We start from the raw sequence: 18,809 nt of genomic DNA, 5'->3' as shown, positions 1-18,809 counted from the left end.
CTCTTCTTTTACTTGAGCCGTCACCCACCTCTCAAGTCCCCCCCCCCCCACAGCCCCTCACACGCACACAAACTCCTCCACCTTTTTCCCCTTCTCTTCCTAAAGTCTGTGTGAAGCCCTTTGATTCCCACTGCTCCCAGGGTTGTTGTGCTGGGCTGAATGTCAGCTCTCCGGATTAGAGCGCTGAAGAGAGCGGAGTGGCAGCCAAAACCCTGGAACCCACTCAATCTCTCTCTCTCTCTCTCTCTCCCCCTCTCTCTCGCTTGCTTTAATTGACACTGTTAAGGGGCCAGGAACTGGAAACATGTCACTTGGAATCATTCAAAGAGAACGAACCGCGTATGGGAGAGTGAGAGTGGATGAAAAGGGGGGCAGGAAAAGAGGAGAGGGGAGGGAGGGAGCAAAGAAGAAATCCACAGCAATGTCTGTCAAGATTCTTAACAAGTTTCTTTAAAGTTTAACTGTAGATTATGGAGCTGTCAGTGTGTACTGCCTTCCCAAGGCTTTACTTAAGGAACGTGAACATGTGATTAAAGCTCAGCGCATTGGTTTGCTATGGTGTTGACTTCTGACTTTAGAAAATGAGGCAAGTTCTGCTCGTAAACACTTATCAGTGCAGCACACAACTAGCATAATAAAGAGGCTTTAAGCCACCTCTGATTTTTTGTCACAATTTGTCAGTCTTGTAATCTTTAATAAGTACTTTATTTGAACTCTGTTCTTACTCTGTTTTTGTTCAGATCATTTTCTTAAACCACTTGGCTCTGACCTATTAGAGAAGATTGATCAGAACCACTTTTAAAAGACTTTAAACTCTGGCTTAGCAGAGTAAAAGCATAAAGTTTAAAACTTTTGCATAGTGCTTTGTAAAATTATTAATACTGTTTGAACTTTGGTGTGGTGCTGTGTTTGACTCTGATGGCTCTAAATAAAACCCATAAAAAACAATTGTCTAAATTTGTCCTATTGGGCCATGGTAGCTCTGAAATAGCTGCCCCTTTCCACATGTCAATGATGTCAAACTTTCAACCTGAACTATGGGGAAGTGTGGTGGTGACCGCATCATGCTGAGGGCATGCTCTGCGTCTGCAATGAAATGCTGGTGAGAGAGGATGAAGATGGACAGAAATAAACCTGTTAGAAGCAACAACAGTCTTGGAATTGGGGTGGAGGGATGATGATCTGAAACAAAAAGCAAGAGCTAATGGCTGTTATTTCGATCAGTAGATGGAAAAAAAAAAAAAAAAAAAAAAAAAACAGATGTTTCCTGTCCAATCTGACTGAATTTGAGCTATTTTGCAAAGAGTAGATGAAGGTTTTAGTTTATGAAAAGCTGGTAGAAACACGGCCCACAAGCCTTCAGCCACAATGGCAGTAAAAGGCATTTCTGGAAAGAACTGACTACCAATCCATGCCACAATACAAGATTCTAATTTCTAAAAACATAAAAGCAGCAGCATACTGTTTACGTTTCACTTCACGACGATGCACTATGTTGTCGAAATCGCTCGCCAAAATACTTTGAAGTTTGTTGCTGTAAAGCGATGCGATGCGAAAAGCAGCCGGACTAGTTCTGCAAAGTGTTTTTAAGCGATCTGCTGTTTAGTTTAAACTAATGTTCTTGAAAACAAATCTTGACTCATGATGCCATTAAAGTTTCCATCTGACTTTTATGTGCGTCCGTTTGGGATTATTGGTGGATCATGGGTTCTGGCATGCCTCGCTGACCGTTTTCCAGCATATGGCTGCAGTGTGGCCCACACCACCACCACCCCCGCCCTCTTGTTCTCCTCTGACACTCTGTTCCTTTTGGGGATTAGATGAAGGACCTGGAAGTCCCGGCGGGGGCTAGGGGGGCGGGAGGGTGTGTGTGCTCGGCCGTGGTTCTCAGGGTGACCTGGCAGCACTTTCCTCTGGAGAGGAAAAGTGTTATGATGAAAGGCCTCGGGGCCGTTCCGTTTCGCTCTGGCCTGATGGGACGTGCCAGCTACAGCGGCTCGACGACATCAAAACAGCTTGTTTACACTTTGCACAGCGTGCCCTGATAAATGTTTAGAACGGGCTTGTTAATTCCAACATAAGCTTGCGTCTGTAGTTTTCAGCGTGATCCGTGCTTATCGGTCCATTCCCTTGTTTTAGCACTTTTATGTGCTCCAAGCATGAAGGACAGTTGGAATTAACAAGACTTGAAGGGCCTTGTAAACACTCCTAACTTGACAGTCACTGGGGTTATGAAGACAGGACTCCCTCCATATTTCATGTTACTTAACTCCCTTAGCAGACCTCGTTGTGCCTCTCCTCCATTCCCCCCCCCCGCCATCTCTCTACGGTTTGCTCTGCGCCGCGATACACGAGACGGAGCGCAGTAAATCAGCAGATAACACAGGGAAACTGTGCAGCCTGGATTGATCAGGCTTGTTATTTTCCCATCTGCTAACAGGGAAATGATTAGCCAGACATGACAGAGACAGGGTGGAAAAAAATCAAACTGGCTGCGCCCTTCTCGCATGAGCACCGAGCTGCCACATGTGTTCGCACCTTTTCAGTAAATAATGTCAAAACTATTTCGCTGCTGGGAGATAATTAGTTTTTCATGCCTCCGATATTTGAAATGGCATTTTTAAATTGAGGAACATCTGGTTTTTGGTTTTCTGTCGGTGCGTTTCCGTGCAAGCAATGCTGAAAATCTTTATTCAGACGCCTGATTCTAAAATGTCAGTGGCTTTAACACGTCTCCCTCTCTCCGCTTTACCATGTCTAGATTCGTGTTTGAGAGTGTATTATGGTCATTAGCCATGGTTCATTCACTTATGTGTGTGTGTGTGTGTGTGTGTGTGTGTGTGTGTGTGTGTGTGTGTGTGTGTGTGTGTGTGTGTGTGTGCGCGCGTGGGGGTGTGTGTGTGTGTGTGACAAAGAGAGAAAGACTCAGAGTAAGCAAGTGATTTAAAGCTTCTTATAATATATTTTAATGTTGTGTGCTATGCATGTTTTTGCCAACATATTTTCCCAGTTTTCCTGCATATTTCCATGTATCTGTATGCATAACATGTGATTGTGTGTCTCCTCCTGCAAGCCGAGGAACCCTGAGCTCAGGTTTCAGTGCCGGGAAAAACACACTTACCATGAGGGGAATGACAAGGGAAATTGGACGGTGGACAGTGTGATTTGTGTGTGCGCGCGCACGCTCAGATTTTATTGTATGTATATGTGAGTGTGTATTTGTCTTTGGTAGCCTTCATGCATTCCTCCTATTCGCAGCCTCTTGGAGGAATGTAATAGAGACGCGAACACAGATGCAGTCCTGAGCTGCAGATTTCACATGTTGTTTGGAATTATTTCTACAAAATAATACAAAATGTACAATGAATTTTAAGAGAAACTGACTGATTTTATTTTTAAGTGTTGTTTTTTTCCTGTGTTTTATCCTTAAATTTTTTTACTTGCAATTATTTAGATGAACTTTATTTTGGTTCGATGACATACTGACGTCCTCAATAATGAAACGTTTACAGTGTGTTTACACCCGTTGGACTCTGTCACACACAAAATAGTGAGTAACCAAATGAAAATATGAAAGGTTTTGCATGCATGTGTGTACAGCAAACTAAATCAGTACTTTGCAGAAACAGCTTTTGCTGCAGGGACTCGCAGCAAAGCTGGTAGGATTTGTCTCTAGCAGTTTTACTTTAATACAGACTGAAATTTCAGTCCATTCTTCTTTGCAAAATAGCTCAAGCTCTGTCAACAGAGAGCGTCTCTGAACATCTGTTTTCATATTTTGTTACAGATTCTCACAGATTTCAGTCTGGGCTTTAACTGGGCCACTAAAAGTATAGCTCCGGCTATATGTTTTAAGGTTCTCCTGGATCGCGAACATCAAGACTTTTGCAGCAGGTTTTTCTTCCTGACTTTCTTTTTTAATAGCATCCGTTTTCTTTTAACTCCTTCTTTTGGCTAAAGAAAAGCATCCACACCGCATGATGCTGCCACCAAAATGTCTCATGGTGAGAATGGTATGTTCAGACTGAGATGTAACAATAGATGTTTTGTTTTGTTTTTAACTAATAAAACATTAGCAAAAATATTTATTTGTATCTGAAGAAAGTCTGATACAATAAGTCATTTTCGAAAGGGAAACAATTATTTTAAACAAAATAAGTATCATGAGTAATCATATAACAGCTTTGATTTAGCAACTTTTTATTATATCATGTATCATCATGTTGTAATCATCATATGAAAAAATGTGTCTTTACAGGCATGTAAAGATAGTCCACACAAGCATTTAGCAGTGATTTTTTGAAGTATACTATGCTTTTATTCTATGCATTTTGCTTTTTATTCCACAGAATGTGTAAGGTATAATCAGCAACATATTTACTGTTTACAGCAGGTTTGCTGGAATGCTCAAAACGTTTTTAACACTCTCAAGGCATCTGAAGAACTTATGTCAAAAATGACACGTTAGGCAGTGAAGGGTTAGTTGTACTAGATTTCTTTTGGAGGCATCAGAGTAAGTAGAGCTGAAGATAAATGCATCCCATACTTCTTCAATTCAATTTGTACGATTTGAAAATCACTTCAGATTTGTGCTCTGTTTTTTTTTGTGTGTGTTGGTTTGTCATAAAATTGCGTAAAAGACATTCAAGCTTGTGGTTTTAATGCAGCAACGTGTGGAAACGTTCAATGAGTACGGACATCTTTATGGGGGACATGTGGGGCACAGTGTGAAACTCGTTAAAGTCTCGGTCATGTTTTCACAGGGAACTGTGCGAGGAGTCCATGAACCACTCTGTGAGCTCCGCGTCCAGTCTGGACAGCCACGCCCCGTCCGAGGGCGGCGGCCAGTCGCAGGCCATGCGCTGGGAGGATCAACAGAAGCTGCTGGCTCTGGAGCAGCTGTGTGGAGTCTTCAGGGTGGACCTGGGTCACATGAGGTCACTGAGACTCTTCTTCAGGTCAGCAGGGAGCAAATGGAAAAACATTTCCTGGGGGGAATCATTACAGGGTCATGAAGTTGAAGCCCTTGTGAACTTGTCTTTGCATCACTTGTTGTTTTTGTTGCAGTGATGACGCGTGCACTAGTGGCCAGCTTGTGATAGCCAGCAGGGAGAGCCAGTATAAGATCCTTCACTTCCACCACGCTGGTCTGGACAAGCTGGCCGAGGTCTTCCAGCAGTGGAAATGCTGCAGGGAAACCCAACCTAAAGACCAGGTCAGACTTAGGCGAAGGGCAACCTCTCTTTTGGGTCTTCGTTGGCGAAACTTCCACTCGGCTTTTTACTCCTCTCCCTCACTCTGTCTGAAGGTGTCGGATGAAAAGTCCTGCATGCAGTTTTCCATCCAGAGGCCCACACTGCCATCAGCCGAGACGCACCCCGAGGAGAGGCTTTACAGGCGGGTGGACGTCGCCGCCTGGCTGCGTCACATCAACCACAGCGGGCAGGTGGAGGAGGAGTACAAGCTGCGGAAGGTAAATCCACGGTTCATACGCACGCTTGAAGAATCTGGAAATGCGACTTCAGCGTTTTCCGGGATGGCCGCACATTTGGTGGCAAAGGCTGCCGTGCAGCAAGAAGGTCCTGCGCTCGAGTCTGAAGCTGTGCGTTTTTCTGCTTTGAGTGCATTAGGTTCTCTCCGGGTACTCTGGCTTCCTCACACCATCCAACAAAAAAAAAGAAAATAGCCCTACCCCACGATCCTGCAAGGATGAGCGAACGTAGACAATGGATGTGTGTTTTTCATTTCTGGAAAAAAGGAACATGCAAGCCTGGACAAATAGTTGTATGTTTGGACTTTATCTCCTATCTTATCATCTAAATGTTGTCTCCCTCCTTCTTTGTGTCCTTCTTTGATTCTTCTTTCCCTCTCTCCCTCATGCTCTTCCTTCTTCTATGTTTCTCATGTTTGTCCTCGTTTGTCTTTCTTTCTCTCCTTTTGTCTTACCTTGACTCTTTCTATCCTGATTTACTCCACACCTTGGCTCTTTATTTTCATAATAACCCGTTGTCTGTCTCTGTCCTCTTCTTGCTTTCTTGTGTCCACCCTACCTCACTTGGGTCCCAACTCTTTTCTTTTCTTCCGTCCTTACATTTTTTGCATCTTCTAAACTCTAGAAAGTCGCGGCTCCTTAACTCTACATCGTATGGATGAGAAACCAAGTCAGAGCGTGTTTCACTGCTGATGAAAGTGGCCATTTTCACACCTTTTTCTTCTATATTTGTTTGTCAAGTCATAATGAAATTCAGCTTGCAAGCTTCTCAGTTTCAGTTTCAATCATCATCTCGGCCTGTAAATAATGGGAGGGTTTGTCCCTGTCAGTTGTACCCCCTGTGAGTCATTTGCATTCTCTGGAATTGAGTCGCTGTTTGGTTTACCCGTCTACTGTAATGACTCAGTGGCAGTTAGACCATGACCAAGACTTTTTTTTTTTTTTTTCAGTAGAAGTTCAAATAAGGAAACAGACGAGTCCTGTTTTTGCTGGATGTGCTGAATAAACACTCATTGTTTTCTTTTTTCACAGCATAATGCAGAAAATAAGACATGCTAGCAGGGAATGTCAACATGCCCTGCTGCCAGAGCATGTCCCTCCCTCCGTGTTTGCCGTATTTACCCACCTGCCGCTTCTTCGACAGGCGATCTTCTTTGGCGGCATCGACCCGTCCATCAGAGGCGAGGTGTGGCCCTTCTTGCTGCACTACTACAGCTATGACTCCAGCTCTCAGGAAAGAGAGGCCTGGAGGCTGCAGAAACGAGCTCACTACCATGACATCCAGCAGAGAAGGTGGGTAACGAAAAAATGCTGCACAATCAATCAATCAATCAATCAATCAATCAATCAATCCACATTCTCTTACTACTCTTTCTCTACACGAGTGAAGAGGGAGCAGGAAGAAGAAAATTCTTGTAGAAACCTGCCCCTCTTTCTCAATATCTACAAAATACATTTTTCTTTGCTGCAAACATTAAATTAATGATGTATATATTTCTCCTCATTGTTAACTCAAAAGGTAATCAGACCTACTCATTTTTTTTTGTCTTTTTCTTAAAATATTACTGGAAGGTGGAACAATGTTGTTGCATATAGAGTGGTTTGTCTCAAGCATTTATTTCTGTTGAGGCTTATAGCTAGTGAAACTCAAAATGATGTTTCCAAAAAAACTGAAATATTACGCATAATATTAAGGTTGGTAAGAAAAGATCCTTACCTTGAGCCCAGACTCAATACTTGGTCTGGGCTCCTTTAGCAGAAAATACTGCTTCCTTAAGCTGTGGGATGGAAGCGATCAGCTGAACATGTAATTAATCAATTAATCGCATGATAAATTGAAATGAGTTTGATCATTTCCGTTCTGATCATTAATACTTTTTAAATGGAACATTTTTATTTATCATTTTTATTTATGGTTTTAGTTGTGCTTTAAAAATATCCTTCAGTTCCAGTGTTAAGTGTTCTTTACAAAATAAAAGTTTATTGGTCTTTGAGAGGGAAAACTTGCGTTGTTATGCCATTATCAGTGTGTTATTTGAAAATGGCCTCAAAACAACAATAATTTTGTTATAATTAGTGAGACGATTTATTGTCCAGTAAAATTTCCTATTGCGACAAGCCAACAAGCTGGCCGAAATAAAACTGAATGTCAAGTTAGTTTGCATAACATGTGGTTCTCTTTCTATAAAACAAAATGTCACAGTCAGCCGTTCAAATTGGTCATGATTTGATTGTAAATTGTAATTTAACTGGATAAATAACGACTGTACACAAGCTTCCTCTTTCCACGCAGGTCAGTGGGCTACATCAGTAATCCACAGTGAAGTGTTTTTTTTCCCCTCTGTGTTTCTGTCCAGATTTATTCATTCATGGCTCCACATGTATTTTGCACCACTGCAGAAATCCCCTGAACCATATGCTGAGAGGACTGGTGTGTGTCTGGATAAGTTGGCAAATAAAAAATGAAAGCGGGTCATAAAATAGGACAAAACAGAAATGAACAGACATTTTTATTTATTTATTTTTTTAAAGTTCTAACTTAATATCGAACATCTGCTACAACTCACAACAATGATTGTTAACCAGGCACCTCCCAAGGTCCAAGGCACATTATTCACTATTAAGACATGGCTTATGCTGTTTCTGGTTCAGGATTGATTTCAGAATGTATCCCACTTCCTGAATGGTTTTGTGTCTTGTGCATTTTAAAAAAGCCAACTGGATCTGAAGTAATGGCTTTGTGAATTCATTAATTGCATTTGTGTCACGGTGTTTTCCATGGTCGTAACACATTTTTGTTCCACAGCTTTTCCTTCCACTTAACTTTCAATTAAAAGCTTAGACACTCTCAGCATCCAATGTCCTCCATGACTTTTTCTTCCTAGTGGAGGTTGTGTGTTTGACAATTATCAAATCATTAGTTTTCCCCACAATTTCTCTATTAAAGCACATTTTTGTTGCTCTTATGTCTATAAAACTGAATTTTAGATTTTCATTAGTAATAAACCATAATGATCAAAATGAACACAATATCACCGTGTATGCAATGAGTGACTTGCATTCTAATGTATAAGGATGCACCTGTAAATCTTTATTTAACTTGAAGGTCTCCTGCTGATAACATCTGCACCTCGGCTCGATAACATGGAAACCACTTTTGAAATCATGTCTGAGACACTCGGCTGCAGCGTCTGGCTGCCAAAAGCTCAGTCGGTAAAACATTAAACCGTACGCGAGTCTGTTGTGGCTTCCCATCGCAGGCGCGGAGCAATCAATAGGCACAATCAGAGAAGTGTTAAGGGGAGGTGCCGGGTGTGATATAAAAGGTCTCTGGAGAGAAAACATGTCGGCGCTTATCACATCAGATCATGCTCACATGTCGGCGAGGGGAGGGAAAAACCACAACTTTGGTATGCACAGACGGACCCAGATCCCAGAGTCTTTACTTATACACACAACTCCGTCTCAGGGTTAAGGTTTCCAGGTTCTAGTCTCTGCATCTCTGACTGCTACGATGACGATAATTGGACAGATTTCATTTGTACAGGCTATTATCGCTTTGAGTGCACCAGAAGTCGCCTAATTAGACTCTTCATTCTGACGCTGATGTTGATTCCTTTAAAGAGCCTCCGGCAGCCCTCCAAGGCCACCGATTGATCATTAGGAGCAAGGAGGCGAGTGTGTGGGCTTTACCTTGTCCCCCAACCCTGTGTCCTCATTCTAACAATAATAACTCAGCAGCTGCACATAGGAGTGCAGCTAACATTGGATATAATCTGAGTATTTGAGTTTGTTAGAATTTGTAAAATAATGCCGTTTATGTCAGGAATTCACCGAAGCGCCAATATGAGTTAAATTTGTTTCAGAGAAGAGGGAGGTCATTTTCACCTGCAAGTATTTTTTTTTTATGAAAAAGATATCTGCAGAAACATTCAGCTGAATGTCACGGTTCCTATCTCCTTTATTTTCTCGTTTTATATAAATAATAATAAAATAATCTTGTTTGAAACACTTTATCTGGTTTCCTTTTCTCTGTAAATAATTATCTGACATTGGACTCCTTACTGGCTACTTCATCTGCTAAATATTTACAGATTTCTTCTCGGAAAGTTATTGTTTTTCTTTTGTTTGTGTTTTTCTCACCTTAAGATGTTTCTTTCTGCTTCTTTGACACGGAAGATCTGGTCTACTGATGAAGAGCTTTATTTTTCAGGCAGAAAGTATGTCTTAATGAAATGACATGAAGATTTTCACTGCAGTTTTTCGGTTTCTGTGACGGTTTTCACGTTTCACTTGTGAAAAATGCAGTAAACAAATTCAGCCATAATGTCGCACCGACGTAAAGCTGCATATAATTGTGCAGTGGGTGGATTTACATTAGTTTTACAAATAAAAATTCAAAAATTTGTTTTGTGTGTGTGTGAAAAACTGGAATCTTTTTCCTTCCTTTTCCTAGAGATGCTCTGCTGTGTGTTGGTCTGCCCCTTTAAAATACACAATAGCAGCATCACAAAAAAGTTTAAAGTGCAGGGACACTTTCGCAAGGCAGTTTGCTGAGCTAATCCATCCTCTTCAGGAGCCTGGATTTTATTTTTACTGCTGAACCCATAAAACCACTGAAGTGGTGCAAACAATGTTCCAAACTCCTGAGCAGCTTCCTCCTGAGAAAGCGAAGCGTAGGACGGTGGCTGGGGAGGGTCCAGCGACACAAACACACAGATCTCAAACCGAACAGTTGCGCGGCGTTGCATCAGGTGCGCCGGCTTTATTCCTGGTGGGGCCGCATGGAAAACAAACAGTGTTAATTAAATCCCCTCTGCTTGTTAGGACCTGAGTACATTGGTACACACGGAGGACGCCGGTAATGTGCTGCCAAACATCAGGGTGGATGGCTGCGGTGGGATCCTCCGAGGAACGCTCGGGTCCACTGCTCATATTTTTGGGGGGGACCTTCTGCAGCAGCTATGAGGAGCAGAATAGCAGCAGAGTCATTTCTATGTGTTTATGATGATTATAGTGCATTAAGCATCCGTTTGTTTGTTTTTTTCCCCCTTCATAATCGGTTCCCGCTCCATTTGCTTGACTCCTCAGATTATCCATGAGCCCAGAGGAGCACTGCGAGTTCTGGAGGAAGGTCCAGTTCACGGTGGATAAAGACGTGGTCAGAACGGACCGCAGCAACCACTTCTTCAGAGGAGAGAACAACCCGAACGTGGAGATCATGAGGTTTTCCCAACACCCCTTTCTGCCCGTCACCCTCCATCGTTCCCACCCGTCCGCTCGACGCTCAGCCTCACCTACACCGTTTATTTCATATGCAGAGCCGCAAATGAGTTTCATGCTTTGTTGACTTTGACTAAGCCGTCTGAGCACTTTCAACTCGTACTTGCGGCTAATGGCTTTCTAAATGAGGAGCGAGAGGATTTAAATGGGGGAATTAGTTATTTTTGCGACTCTCGTTGAGGCTCCTGGTGTTTTTGTCTGGGAGTGATTCTACATCTGAGGCCAGCCTGTGGTTTTCTAGCGCTGATAAGTCGCACCCATGTTTGTCTGGTTCATTTACTTTCAAACTGCTGCGGAGCTGAAGGTCCTGATGTCCTTGTTTAGAAGAAACTCATCAAATTTTTACTCTAATGCTGTACTAGAACAATGTAATGTCCTCTGGGTTTTGGGCTTTGTTTGTACTTTCGTTACTAATGCATGAAGACGACCAGGGAAGTTTTCTTCAAAGTAGAACAGGTCTTAAAAAAGAAGGAAGAAAGAAATGCCAGTAATTAGCTCCCTGGTTGCAAGAAGAGGAAAAAAAAAAGTGTGGGAAGCGGGGAGGGGTGGTATTGTTGTGTTATGTTTCCCTAATGAAAGACATTCAAAGTGTTTGGGTTGGAGGAAAACTTTTCAGGGCTTCCTCTCCCGTTTGGCCCTCTTCGTTAGAATCTCCCTCGGCAGATGTTACGTCAGAACTCAGATGTGTGTGTTTGTTCTCGCCCCAGGCGGATTCTGCTCAACTATGCGGTGTTTAATCCCGACATGGGTTACTGCCAGGGCATGTCCGACCTGGTGGCCCCGCTTCTCACTGAGATCCAAGACGAGAGCGACACGTTTTGGTGCTTCATCGGCCTCATGGAGAACACCATCTTCATCAGCTCCCCGCGTGACGAAGACATGGAGAGGCAGCTGGTAGGAGAGTCTCTATGGTAGCCGCAGGCAGCAGTTTCTATACAGTACATAGGCCTGTCGCAATAAATCAGTTAATCGCATTGAATCTCTAACTTTCATTTGCTTGATTTATTGTTTTTCTCTTTTCTCTCTCTCTCTCTTTTTTTTTTAAACCAAAAACTGAATGACAAGTCTTTCAGTCTGGTGCTTTGTTCTCAACTATCTCTCTCTCTTTCTTTTTTTTAAATTTTTTTTATAATTTTTTGTTTACACAGACTTCATAATTCATTTTATTTGTCGTTTCTGTTTTCTGTACTTATTTTGGATATTTCAAAAGTCTTCCAGTTCCAGTGTTTAAATGCTCATTAGAATTTAAAGTTTACTGATCCTTGAAAATGTGTTATTATGGCATTATTGCTGTTATGTAAAATGGTCTCAAAACAACATTATTGTTGTTTATCGCGATAAGTTCTGGGATAATTGATCGTCCAGCAAAATTTGTTATGGTGACAGGCCTATAATCACTGCCATTCAAAACTATTCAAACCCGTTGATGGTTTTTTGATGTGAACGTTGATGTGTTTCAGGGGGGGATTCTATAAAAAGATAAAAATGAAAGTGTGCTGTGCAGTGTTGCCACCTTTCACTGCAATTCCTGCTGCATGTCTTCTTGTCTTTAACTGATTTACACATTTTGATACCAACATTTTTTTTCCCATTTTTCTTCGAAGAACAGTTCAAGGTCAGTCAGATTAGACTGACTTAATCTGTTAGCAGCAATTTCAAGATTTCTTTCATTTATTTGCTGGAAGGTGAACCTCAGCCACAGTTTTCTGTTTTTAGCAGCCACTAACACAGGGGTCTCACACTCTAGACCCCTAGAGTTGCTGTACCACAGATCTGAAATGTGTCTGAAAAGCTAAAAATGTGAAAAGCTAAAAGGGAATGAAAACACTAAACATTTAACATGCTTTTCGGACCATCAAGCCCACCTCCTCTCCACGATAGACTTTGTACTTTAGCCTTTAAGTGTGTTTTTTTTAAAGAACCCTCAATGTGGTAAATAGTAAATGATTCACATGTTTATAGTAGCCCTTTAACCTTTAAAGTCTACAATGAGGTTTTCAGTGTTTTTCTAAAATTTGAAGCTTTGGCCCAAAGTTAGAGTTTGGGACGGATAACAGTTTAACAAAAACAGCTAAAATAAGCAATTTTGTCTCGTTTAATTGACTTATTTGCAATGTTTGTATATTTCACCTAGCATGTGTCAAAGTTGTAATGTGGAAATGTAAAATGTTCTGCAGTTTTGTAGTGATTACCTGATCGGGTCATTGCTTTAATAAATTTGAAGCTGATGTGCAAATGTGACACTTTTGACACAAATCCGTGCCAATTTTATCTTGGGTGTCAGCACAAGCTTAAATAATCACTGAAAAGTACATGACGATAAATGATTTTTATCAAAAGTCCCAAGAAAGTCATTTAACGCTCATGTGCAGACATATTAAGCTGTTCGACAAGCTGTTTCCGACCATCAACTCGGCCGGTTCCGGTGCAGAACGGAGGAAAATAACTTGTCGATCTGCAGATGTACCTGCGGGAGCTGCTGCGCCTCATGCTGCCGCGGTTCCACCAGCACCTGACCCGGCTCGGAGAGGATGGCCTGCAGCTGCTCTTCTGCCACCGCTGGATCCTGCTCTGCTTCAAGAGAGAGTTCCCCGACACAGAGGCGCTGCGCATGTGGGAGGCCTGCTGGGCGCACTACCAGGTCAGGACAAAGTCCAAACTGATCCTCCGCATGCACAAAGTAGAAAGATGAGGTTTGCATACGCTGGTAAGCGATACAGAGGAATGTAGTGGTAATTATTCATTTCTTTTTTTTGCCACTTTAGAGTGTGTAGATTTTTCCAGGAAGTGTGCAGGAATGAAACAGAGCTATAGTCTGCAAGGAAAAAGTAGGACAAGTTCTTTCAAAAGCCTGACTTTGTAATCCTGTTGAGTGAATGTAAAAATGGTCTATTGATATTTAAAGAAATGTAATTCCATTGTTAAAAACCGGTTGGATTTAAGACTTTGCATATTTCACATTTCTACCGCCTACTATGCAACCATATTCATTCTTTAGATGTAATTTAACTTAAGGGTGACTGCTGTTGGTGTAATTTGCTCGGTGTAGTTCCACGTCTTTTGAAGCGCTGGAAACTTGTAGCCACGATGCGTTCCTTGTGTTTAGCACTCCCACTCACTGAGGCCGAGTCAAATGTCTTTGCTTCACGCCATCTGTTCAAACACCCTGCGAGATGTTCGTATCTGCTGCTCCAGGTGGCGATAGAGCAGATAATGTGTGTGTGTGTGTGTGTGTGTGTGTGTGTGTGTGTGTGAGAAACCTCGGGTTAGACAGTTAAAAGTCATGCAGCAGTTGAGCTTTAAGTAAGAATTTCTGATTGATATCAGATTTTTCTGTGAAGAGGACGTTTCATGTCGCACTGGGTGGCAGCGGATTGTTTTCTACTGTTCTCGTGTGAATTAAAGTTTGCAGAGCAAACTGTCATCGGGTTGGGCTTAAAGGAGCAAGACGCAAACTGAGAAACTGATAAAATACACACAAATATCTGTACCAATAAAATAAAGTCATTTTCTACACTTGGTCTTAGATTATATTTTGTTTAGCCTTTATATTGTTGTGGTTTTTTGTGCTTTTCTCCCTGTATTGGCTTAAAAATCTGGGATTTGTAGTTTTCCTTTAGGATTTAGATGTTACTGTTAAGTAAAACTACAAGTTCCATCATGCAGCGAGGCAACAATCCAAAATGTTCTCAGACATTCAACGTTCCCCGCAAGCCTGCAACGTAACTCTGCTCCCAAAATAAATGTGTGCAGATTTAATCAGGCTTGTCTGGGTTAAAATCGGTCATCAATAAATGTTTTAAAGCATATTAATATTAAGGTGCATGTAGAAAAGAAATCAGTGGCAGATTTAACTGACCTTGCAGTTTCCTTTAAAAATTTCTTATCAACTATTGATCCTCTTTGAGGCAGGGCGAAAATGTCCCATTCTCAGATCTGCTACATGATACTAGTTAAAAAATCAAATCTGCCCAATCAGAAGGTAAAAATCTCTAAACTTCAGTCACTGACATTTATCAAGTCTTTATTTTATTCCATTAAAGCCCGTTGGTAGTGTTAGGAACCACAAGAACTGTGCTGAATCGGTCTGACAGGACGTCGGGCGCTAAGCCTGCACATCCTGCTCCATTCATCTTCTCCCTTTGACCCCACTCTCCGTCTTTGTAGACGGACTACTTCCACCTCTTCCTGTGCGTGGCCATCATTGTCCTGTATGGGGAGGACGTGACGGAGCAGCAGCTCGCCACCGACCAAATGCTGCTGCACTTCAGCAACCTCTCCATGCACATGAACGGAGAGCTGGTGCTGCGCAAGGTAACGCTGCTGCTTCTGTGTCGGCATGCTTTGTCCCTCCTTGTTTCTTTCACCAGCTGATTGGCAAACTGCAAGTTTCCACACTTGACTTTCTATTCAGTTTTAAAAAAAAAAAAGTTTCATCCATTTGTAAGTTGGCGTTTTTAAAAGTGGAGGATCAAACTTACTTTTTGTATATATATATATGTATATATATAATTTTTTTAATCAAAGAAATCTGATCATTCCTCACAGTCCAGATTCTTCATCCTTTTAGTATTTATTTTAACATAGCATCAAAACATAAATACAAGTATTGAAAATAATTGCAAAAAAAAATTCAGTTCAGCCATCCTTCTTTCCAGAATCAACCCGTCAAGGGTTGATTCGATCCACATCCCTTCGTAAAAGTCAATAAACATGATCAGACATCTATCTGTCTGCAACGTTTCCTCCTGATGTAATTTAAATTCACTTTAGTCTGCACTGAAGAGTCCTGCCTGGTGCTGCAGCAGAGTCAGAATAGGATGCAGAGGATTAATGATCTGACCGCTCGCTGCAGTCGCTGTTCCTGCTGCCTCATCTTTATGGATGCTGTTTGTGCTGCACATTTCTGTTTGCATGCAGCTGTCGTAACGCGTTTTGTTGATGCTTGAGAATTGTGCATATGATAACCCAGCAGCGGGCATGCGAGCTTTTGAGATACAGCCAGAAGAAAAGACAGAAAAAGAAAAAAAAAAAACCTCCATGAGACTGACCTTGACATTCTTTTGTTATCTTGTAGCCAAGAGATAACGGGAGCATTGATTTATTTCAATGCATGCATCCGCAATGTTTGCCTTCTCTGACGGGCCAAAGTGCCTCTCCTTGAGCTTGCTTCCCCTCATCGCGCTCGCCCCTCTCTTCCAGGCCCGCAGCCTCCTCTACCAGTTCCGCCTCCTTCCCAGGATCCCCTGCAGCCTGCATGACCTCTGCAAGCTGTGCGGCCCGGGGATGTGGGACAGCCGCTACATCCCCACGGTGGAGTGTTCAGGCGAGCACCCAGACTCCCTGAGCTGCCCCTATGGAGGCACCTCCACCCCACAGCCCTCCTCCCCCTCGCTGTCGTCCTCTCCAAACCACACACCCACGCCGGACGGCAAGAGAGGCTCCAAAAAACGGGACATTTTCACCTTCCGGAAGCAGTCCTGAGAGGGGGTTAGCTTCTGCTATTACTTTACTATTCGTTTCACTATCTACAACAAGATTTTTTTTCCTTTTTTTTTTTTGTACTTGAATTTTTCATTTGGTGCATTGTTGAACACTGCCTTACCAGGGCGTTGCTGTCGACGTTCAGCATCGCACGAATCTGCAACGAGGGCAGCTTGCAGTCAGACGGATCGGAGGTCAAGAGGCTGCTTTCTCCTCGGAGCAGAACAGACAATCACCAGGCGCCGTGTCGATCTGGAGCCACTTCAGGTTCAAGTCTGCTGCTGGTTTGGCATTCTTCCACAGGATACGTGGGCACCGGGGAGGTCACCGCGGGGTCATCGCGCAACCGACACGCTCTCCGACTCCGACGGGTCAAAAAGCGAACTGGGGGCGTCTTTCACAGAACTTGAACTTGGACTCTTAAAAAATGTTTTTGGGTTCTCACAATGGCATAATTGTGTGGATGTCAAATATAATGTGCGTATTTAAAGTCTGAGCGTCTTTTCGACGTCGAATCCAAACTCTTTGTGTTAAAGAAGTAGTGGAAAAAACATTTGTCTTTAGTTTTTGTTTTACGAAAAAAAAAAAAACAAAAGAAGAATGTTTTTGTTCTAAATATTTAGCAATATTATCTTTGCATGAGCAATTCTTTACATATAGAGGTCACAACATATTTGTTGTGAGGGGGGGGGTGAAAAAAAATCCCAAACAGAGGCGAGTGTGTTTATGTGACAAACACTAGCATCACCACACGGCTCCTCTTATCTTCCCATCCTATACGTTCTCTTTCTTGAACAGAAAGAGCATCAACATTTGCACATAAGCACCATTAATTGTAAAGTATCTGTGAGTAAAATACTGAATTTATTTAGTAGCAGTTTCACCAAAGATACGGTGCTTTACAGAAGAATTCCTGCCTATTGAAATGTTTCACATACTGTCAAGTTGCAACAACAAACTTGAGTGTGTTTTATTGGTATATTTTGGGTTATGTCAAAACAAAGCGGTGTCTATTTATGTAGACATTGTTTTAGTTTTGCGGAACCTAAAGCTTTGACTGGTTATCCACTCCTGACCCTGGAATTTTTGCCCATTTGTCTTTGCGGAATGTATTTGCAAGTCATTCAGGTTGGGTTTGTACATACCAACCCAGCCAACTGCAAACATTAGTCAATCATTTTCCTTCCACTACATAATTATGCATTACGTTATCTTAGTGAAATTCCAATAAAATACACCGAAGTTTTTGGATGGTGTAACAAAATGCCCTCAAGTTGCAGGAGGTGTGAATATTCTTTGCAAAGCGCTGCAGATCAGGTTGTTTTCGGATCACTTTTTCTATTCTGCTTGGATTTTCATCCTTGGTGTTTTGAGCTGTTTTCCGTAGCTTCCCAGCCCCCCCCCATCTTTACACTAAGTACACGAAAAGGCACACGAGTCTAACGAGTCCACGTGAATGTAGCTTTTCACATCAACACAACAAAAATCACGCAGACGCGTGCGACTGTACACTGAAGTTAATGTTGCGACCGTTTTCCGAAAACGCGTCGAGGAAAGTGGAGCAACGAGCCTGTCGTTTCGGCTTCATCCAGGGAGAAACTATAAATTAACGTTGCCTCAGGTGTGAAGAAGATTTCCCCTCGAGGAGCCTTTGAGTGACACCCGCAGGATTGTAACATCTGCAAAACGCTGCTATAATGTACCACAGATTCCTTTAATCAGCCTTCCAGCAGCTTTGCAGATAAATTGTACCTGCTTCTTCTTCTTCTTCTGCTTCTTGTTCTTCTTGTTCCTCTTCTTCTTCTTGTTCTTGTTCTTCTTCTTCTTCTTCCTCCCATTAGCTATCATGAAGTGCTTTAAATGGCATGGAGGCTGTCGTGAAGGTGATGATGGGCGATGTTCAGAGGGTGACCTCACGGATTTATTAACATTTAAACCACGTTGTTTACACAAAAGCCACCAATCCACAGTTGTTATTGCTGACTTGCCTCTTTTGGAAAGGGGTTGTTATTATGAATTGTGGTCATGAATGTAAAACGTTGCTGTTTTTCTTTTCTATATTATGTTGACGTATTACTGCACACCTCACGAGAGAGTTAAAGGCTATTCTTATTACTGGTGTTAATAAAAACATCATCAACAAACTGCATTTGTGCTTTTGTGACTCAACGCTGGGTTTTTCTTTTTTGAGGAGGAACGTCACAATTATAATTTAATGAGCCACTCTTCAAAATTGTTTTTTTCTGTTGTCTTTCTATTCAAGTAAGGAAGGATGCACATAGTATTAGCAGTTAAACATATCGATACTTTTCCACATTTTTCCGATCTAATCAAATTCGTGATACATTTTTTTCTCAGTTGTATGGTGTGAGGTTATGCTGCTGCAGTACGAGATGACTTTATGTTTTTATCCGTTTTTTTAGTGGTGGCACCATTAATAGTTTACCATGCTTTGTTGACTGATCTGAAATTACTATATCAAAGAATAAACTGTCAGGATTAATTCCTTAGAGATATTTAGAACTCTCACAAAAAAATTATAAAACAATTT

General features: G+C 42.0%; 1 protein-coding gene across 2 annotated transcripts in view; it reads left to right on the top strand.

Moving 5' to 3' along the window:
• The window catches only part of tbc1d16 (TBC1 domain family, member 16), a 29,157-nt gene extending 10,755 nt beyond the window's left edge, over positions 1–18,402 (top strand). The window contains exons 5-14 of one of the 2 annotated variants that reach the window (XM_014988778.2): positions 4,764–4,958; positions 5,068–5,215; positions 5,309–5,473; positions 6,636–6,784; positions 10,583–10,717; positions 11,482–11,668; positions 13,236–13,415; positions 14,942–15,088; positions 15,977–16,264; positions 16,383–18,402. In XM_014988778.2, coding sequence (XP_014844264.2) covers positions 4,764–4,958; positions 5,068–5,215; positions 5,309–5,473; positions 6,636–6,784; positions 10,583–10,717; positions 11,482–11,668; positions 13,236–13,415; positions 14,942–15,088; positions 15,977–16,258 — 1,588 coding nt within the window. In that variant the 3' untranslated portion in view covers positions 16,259–16,264; positions 16,383–18,402. Of the gene's footprint in view, positions 1–4,763; positions 4,959–5,067; positions 5,216–5,308; positions 5,474–6,635; positions 6,785–10,582; positions 10,718–11,481; positions 11,669–13,235; positions 13,416–14,941; positions 15,089–15,976 lie in introns of both variants that reach the window. The other variant, XM_014988777.2, reaches the window with a different exon arrangement.
• The last annotated feature ends 407 nt before the right edge of the window (positions 18,403–18,809 follow it).

This window comes from Poecilia mexicana, unplaced genomic scaffold (genome assembly GCF_051168715.1).
Source record: "Poecilia mexicana isolate PSO_F unplaced genomic scaffold, ASM5116871v1 scaffold_8, whole genome shotgun sequence".
Classification (NCBI taxonomy): domain Eukaryota; kingdom Metazoa; phylum Chordata; class Actinopteri; order Cyprinodontiformes; family Poeciliidae; genus Poecilia; species Poecilia mexicana.
The sequence above is the reverse complement of the archived record's forward strand: the minus strand, read 5'-3'. Positions and strand labels throughout refer to the sequence as shown.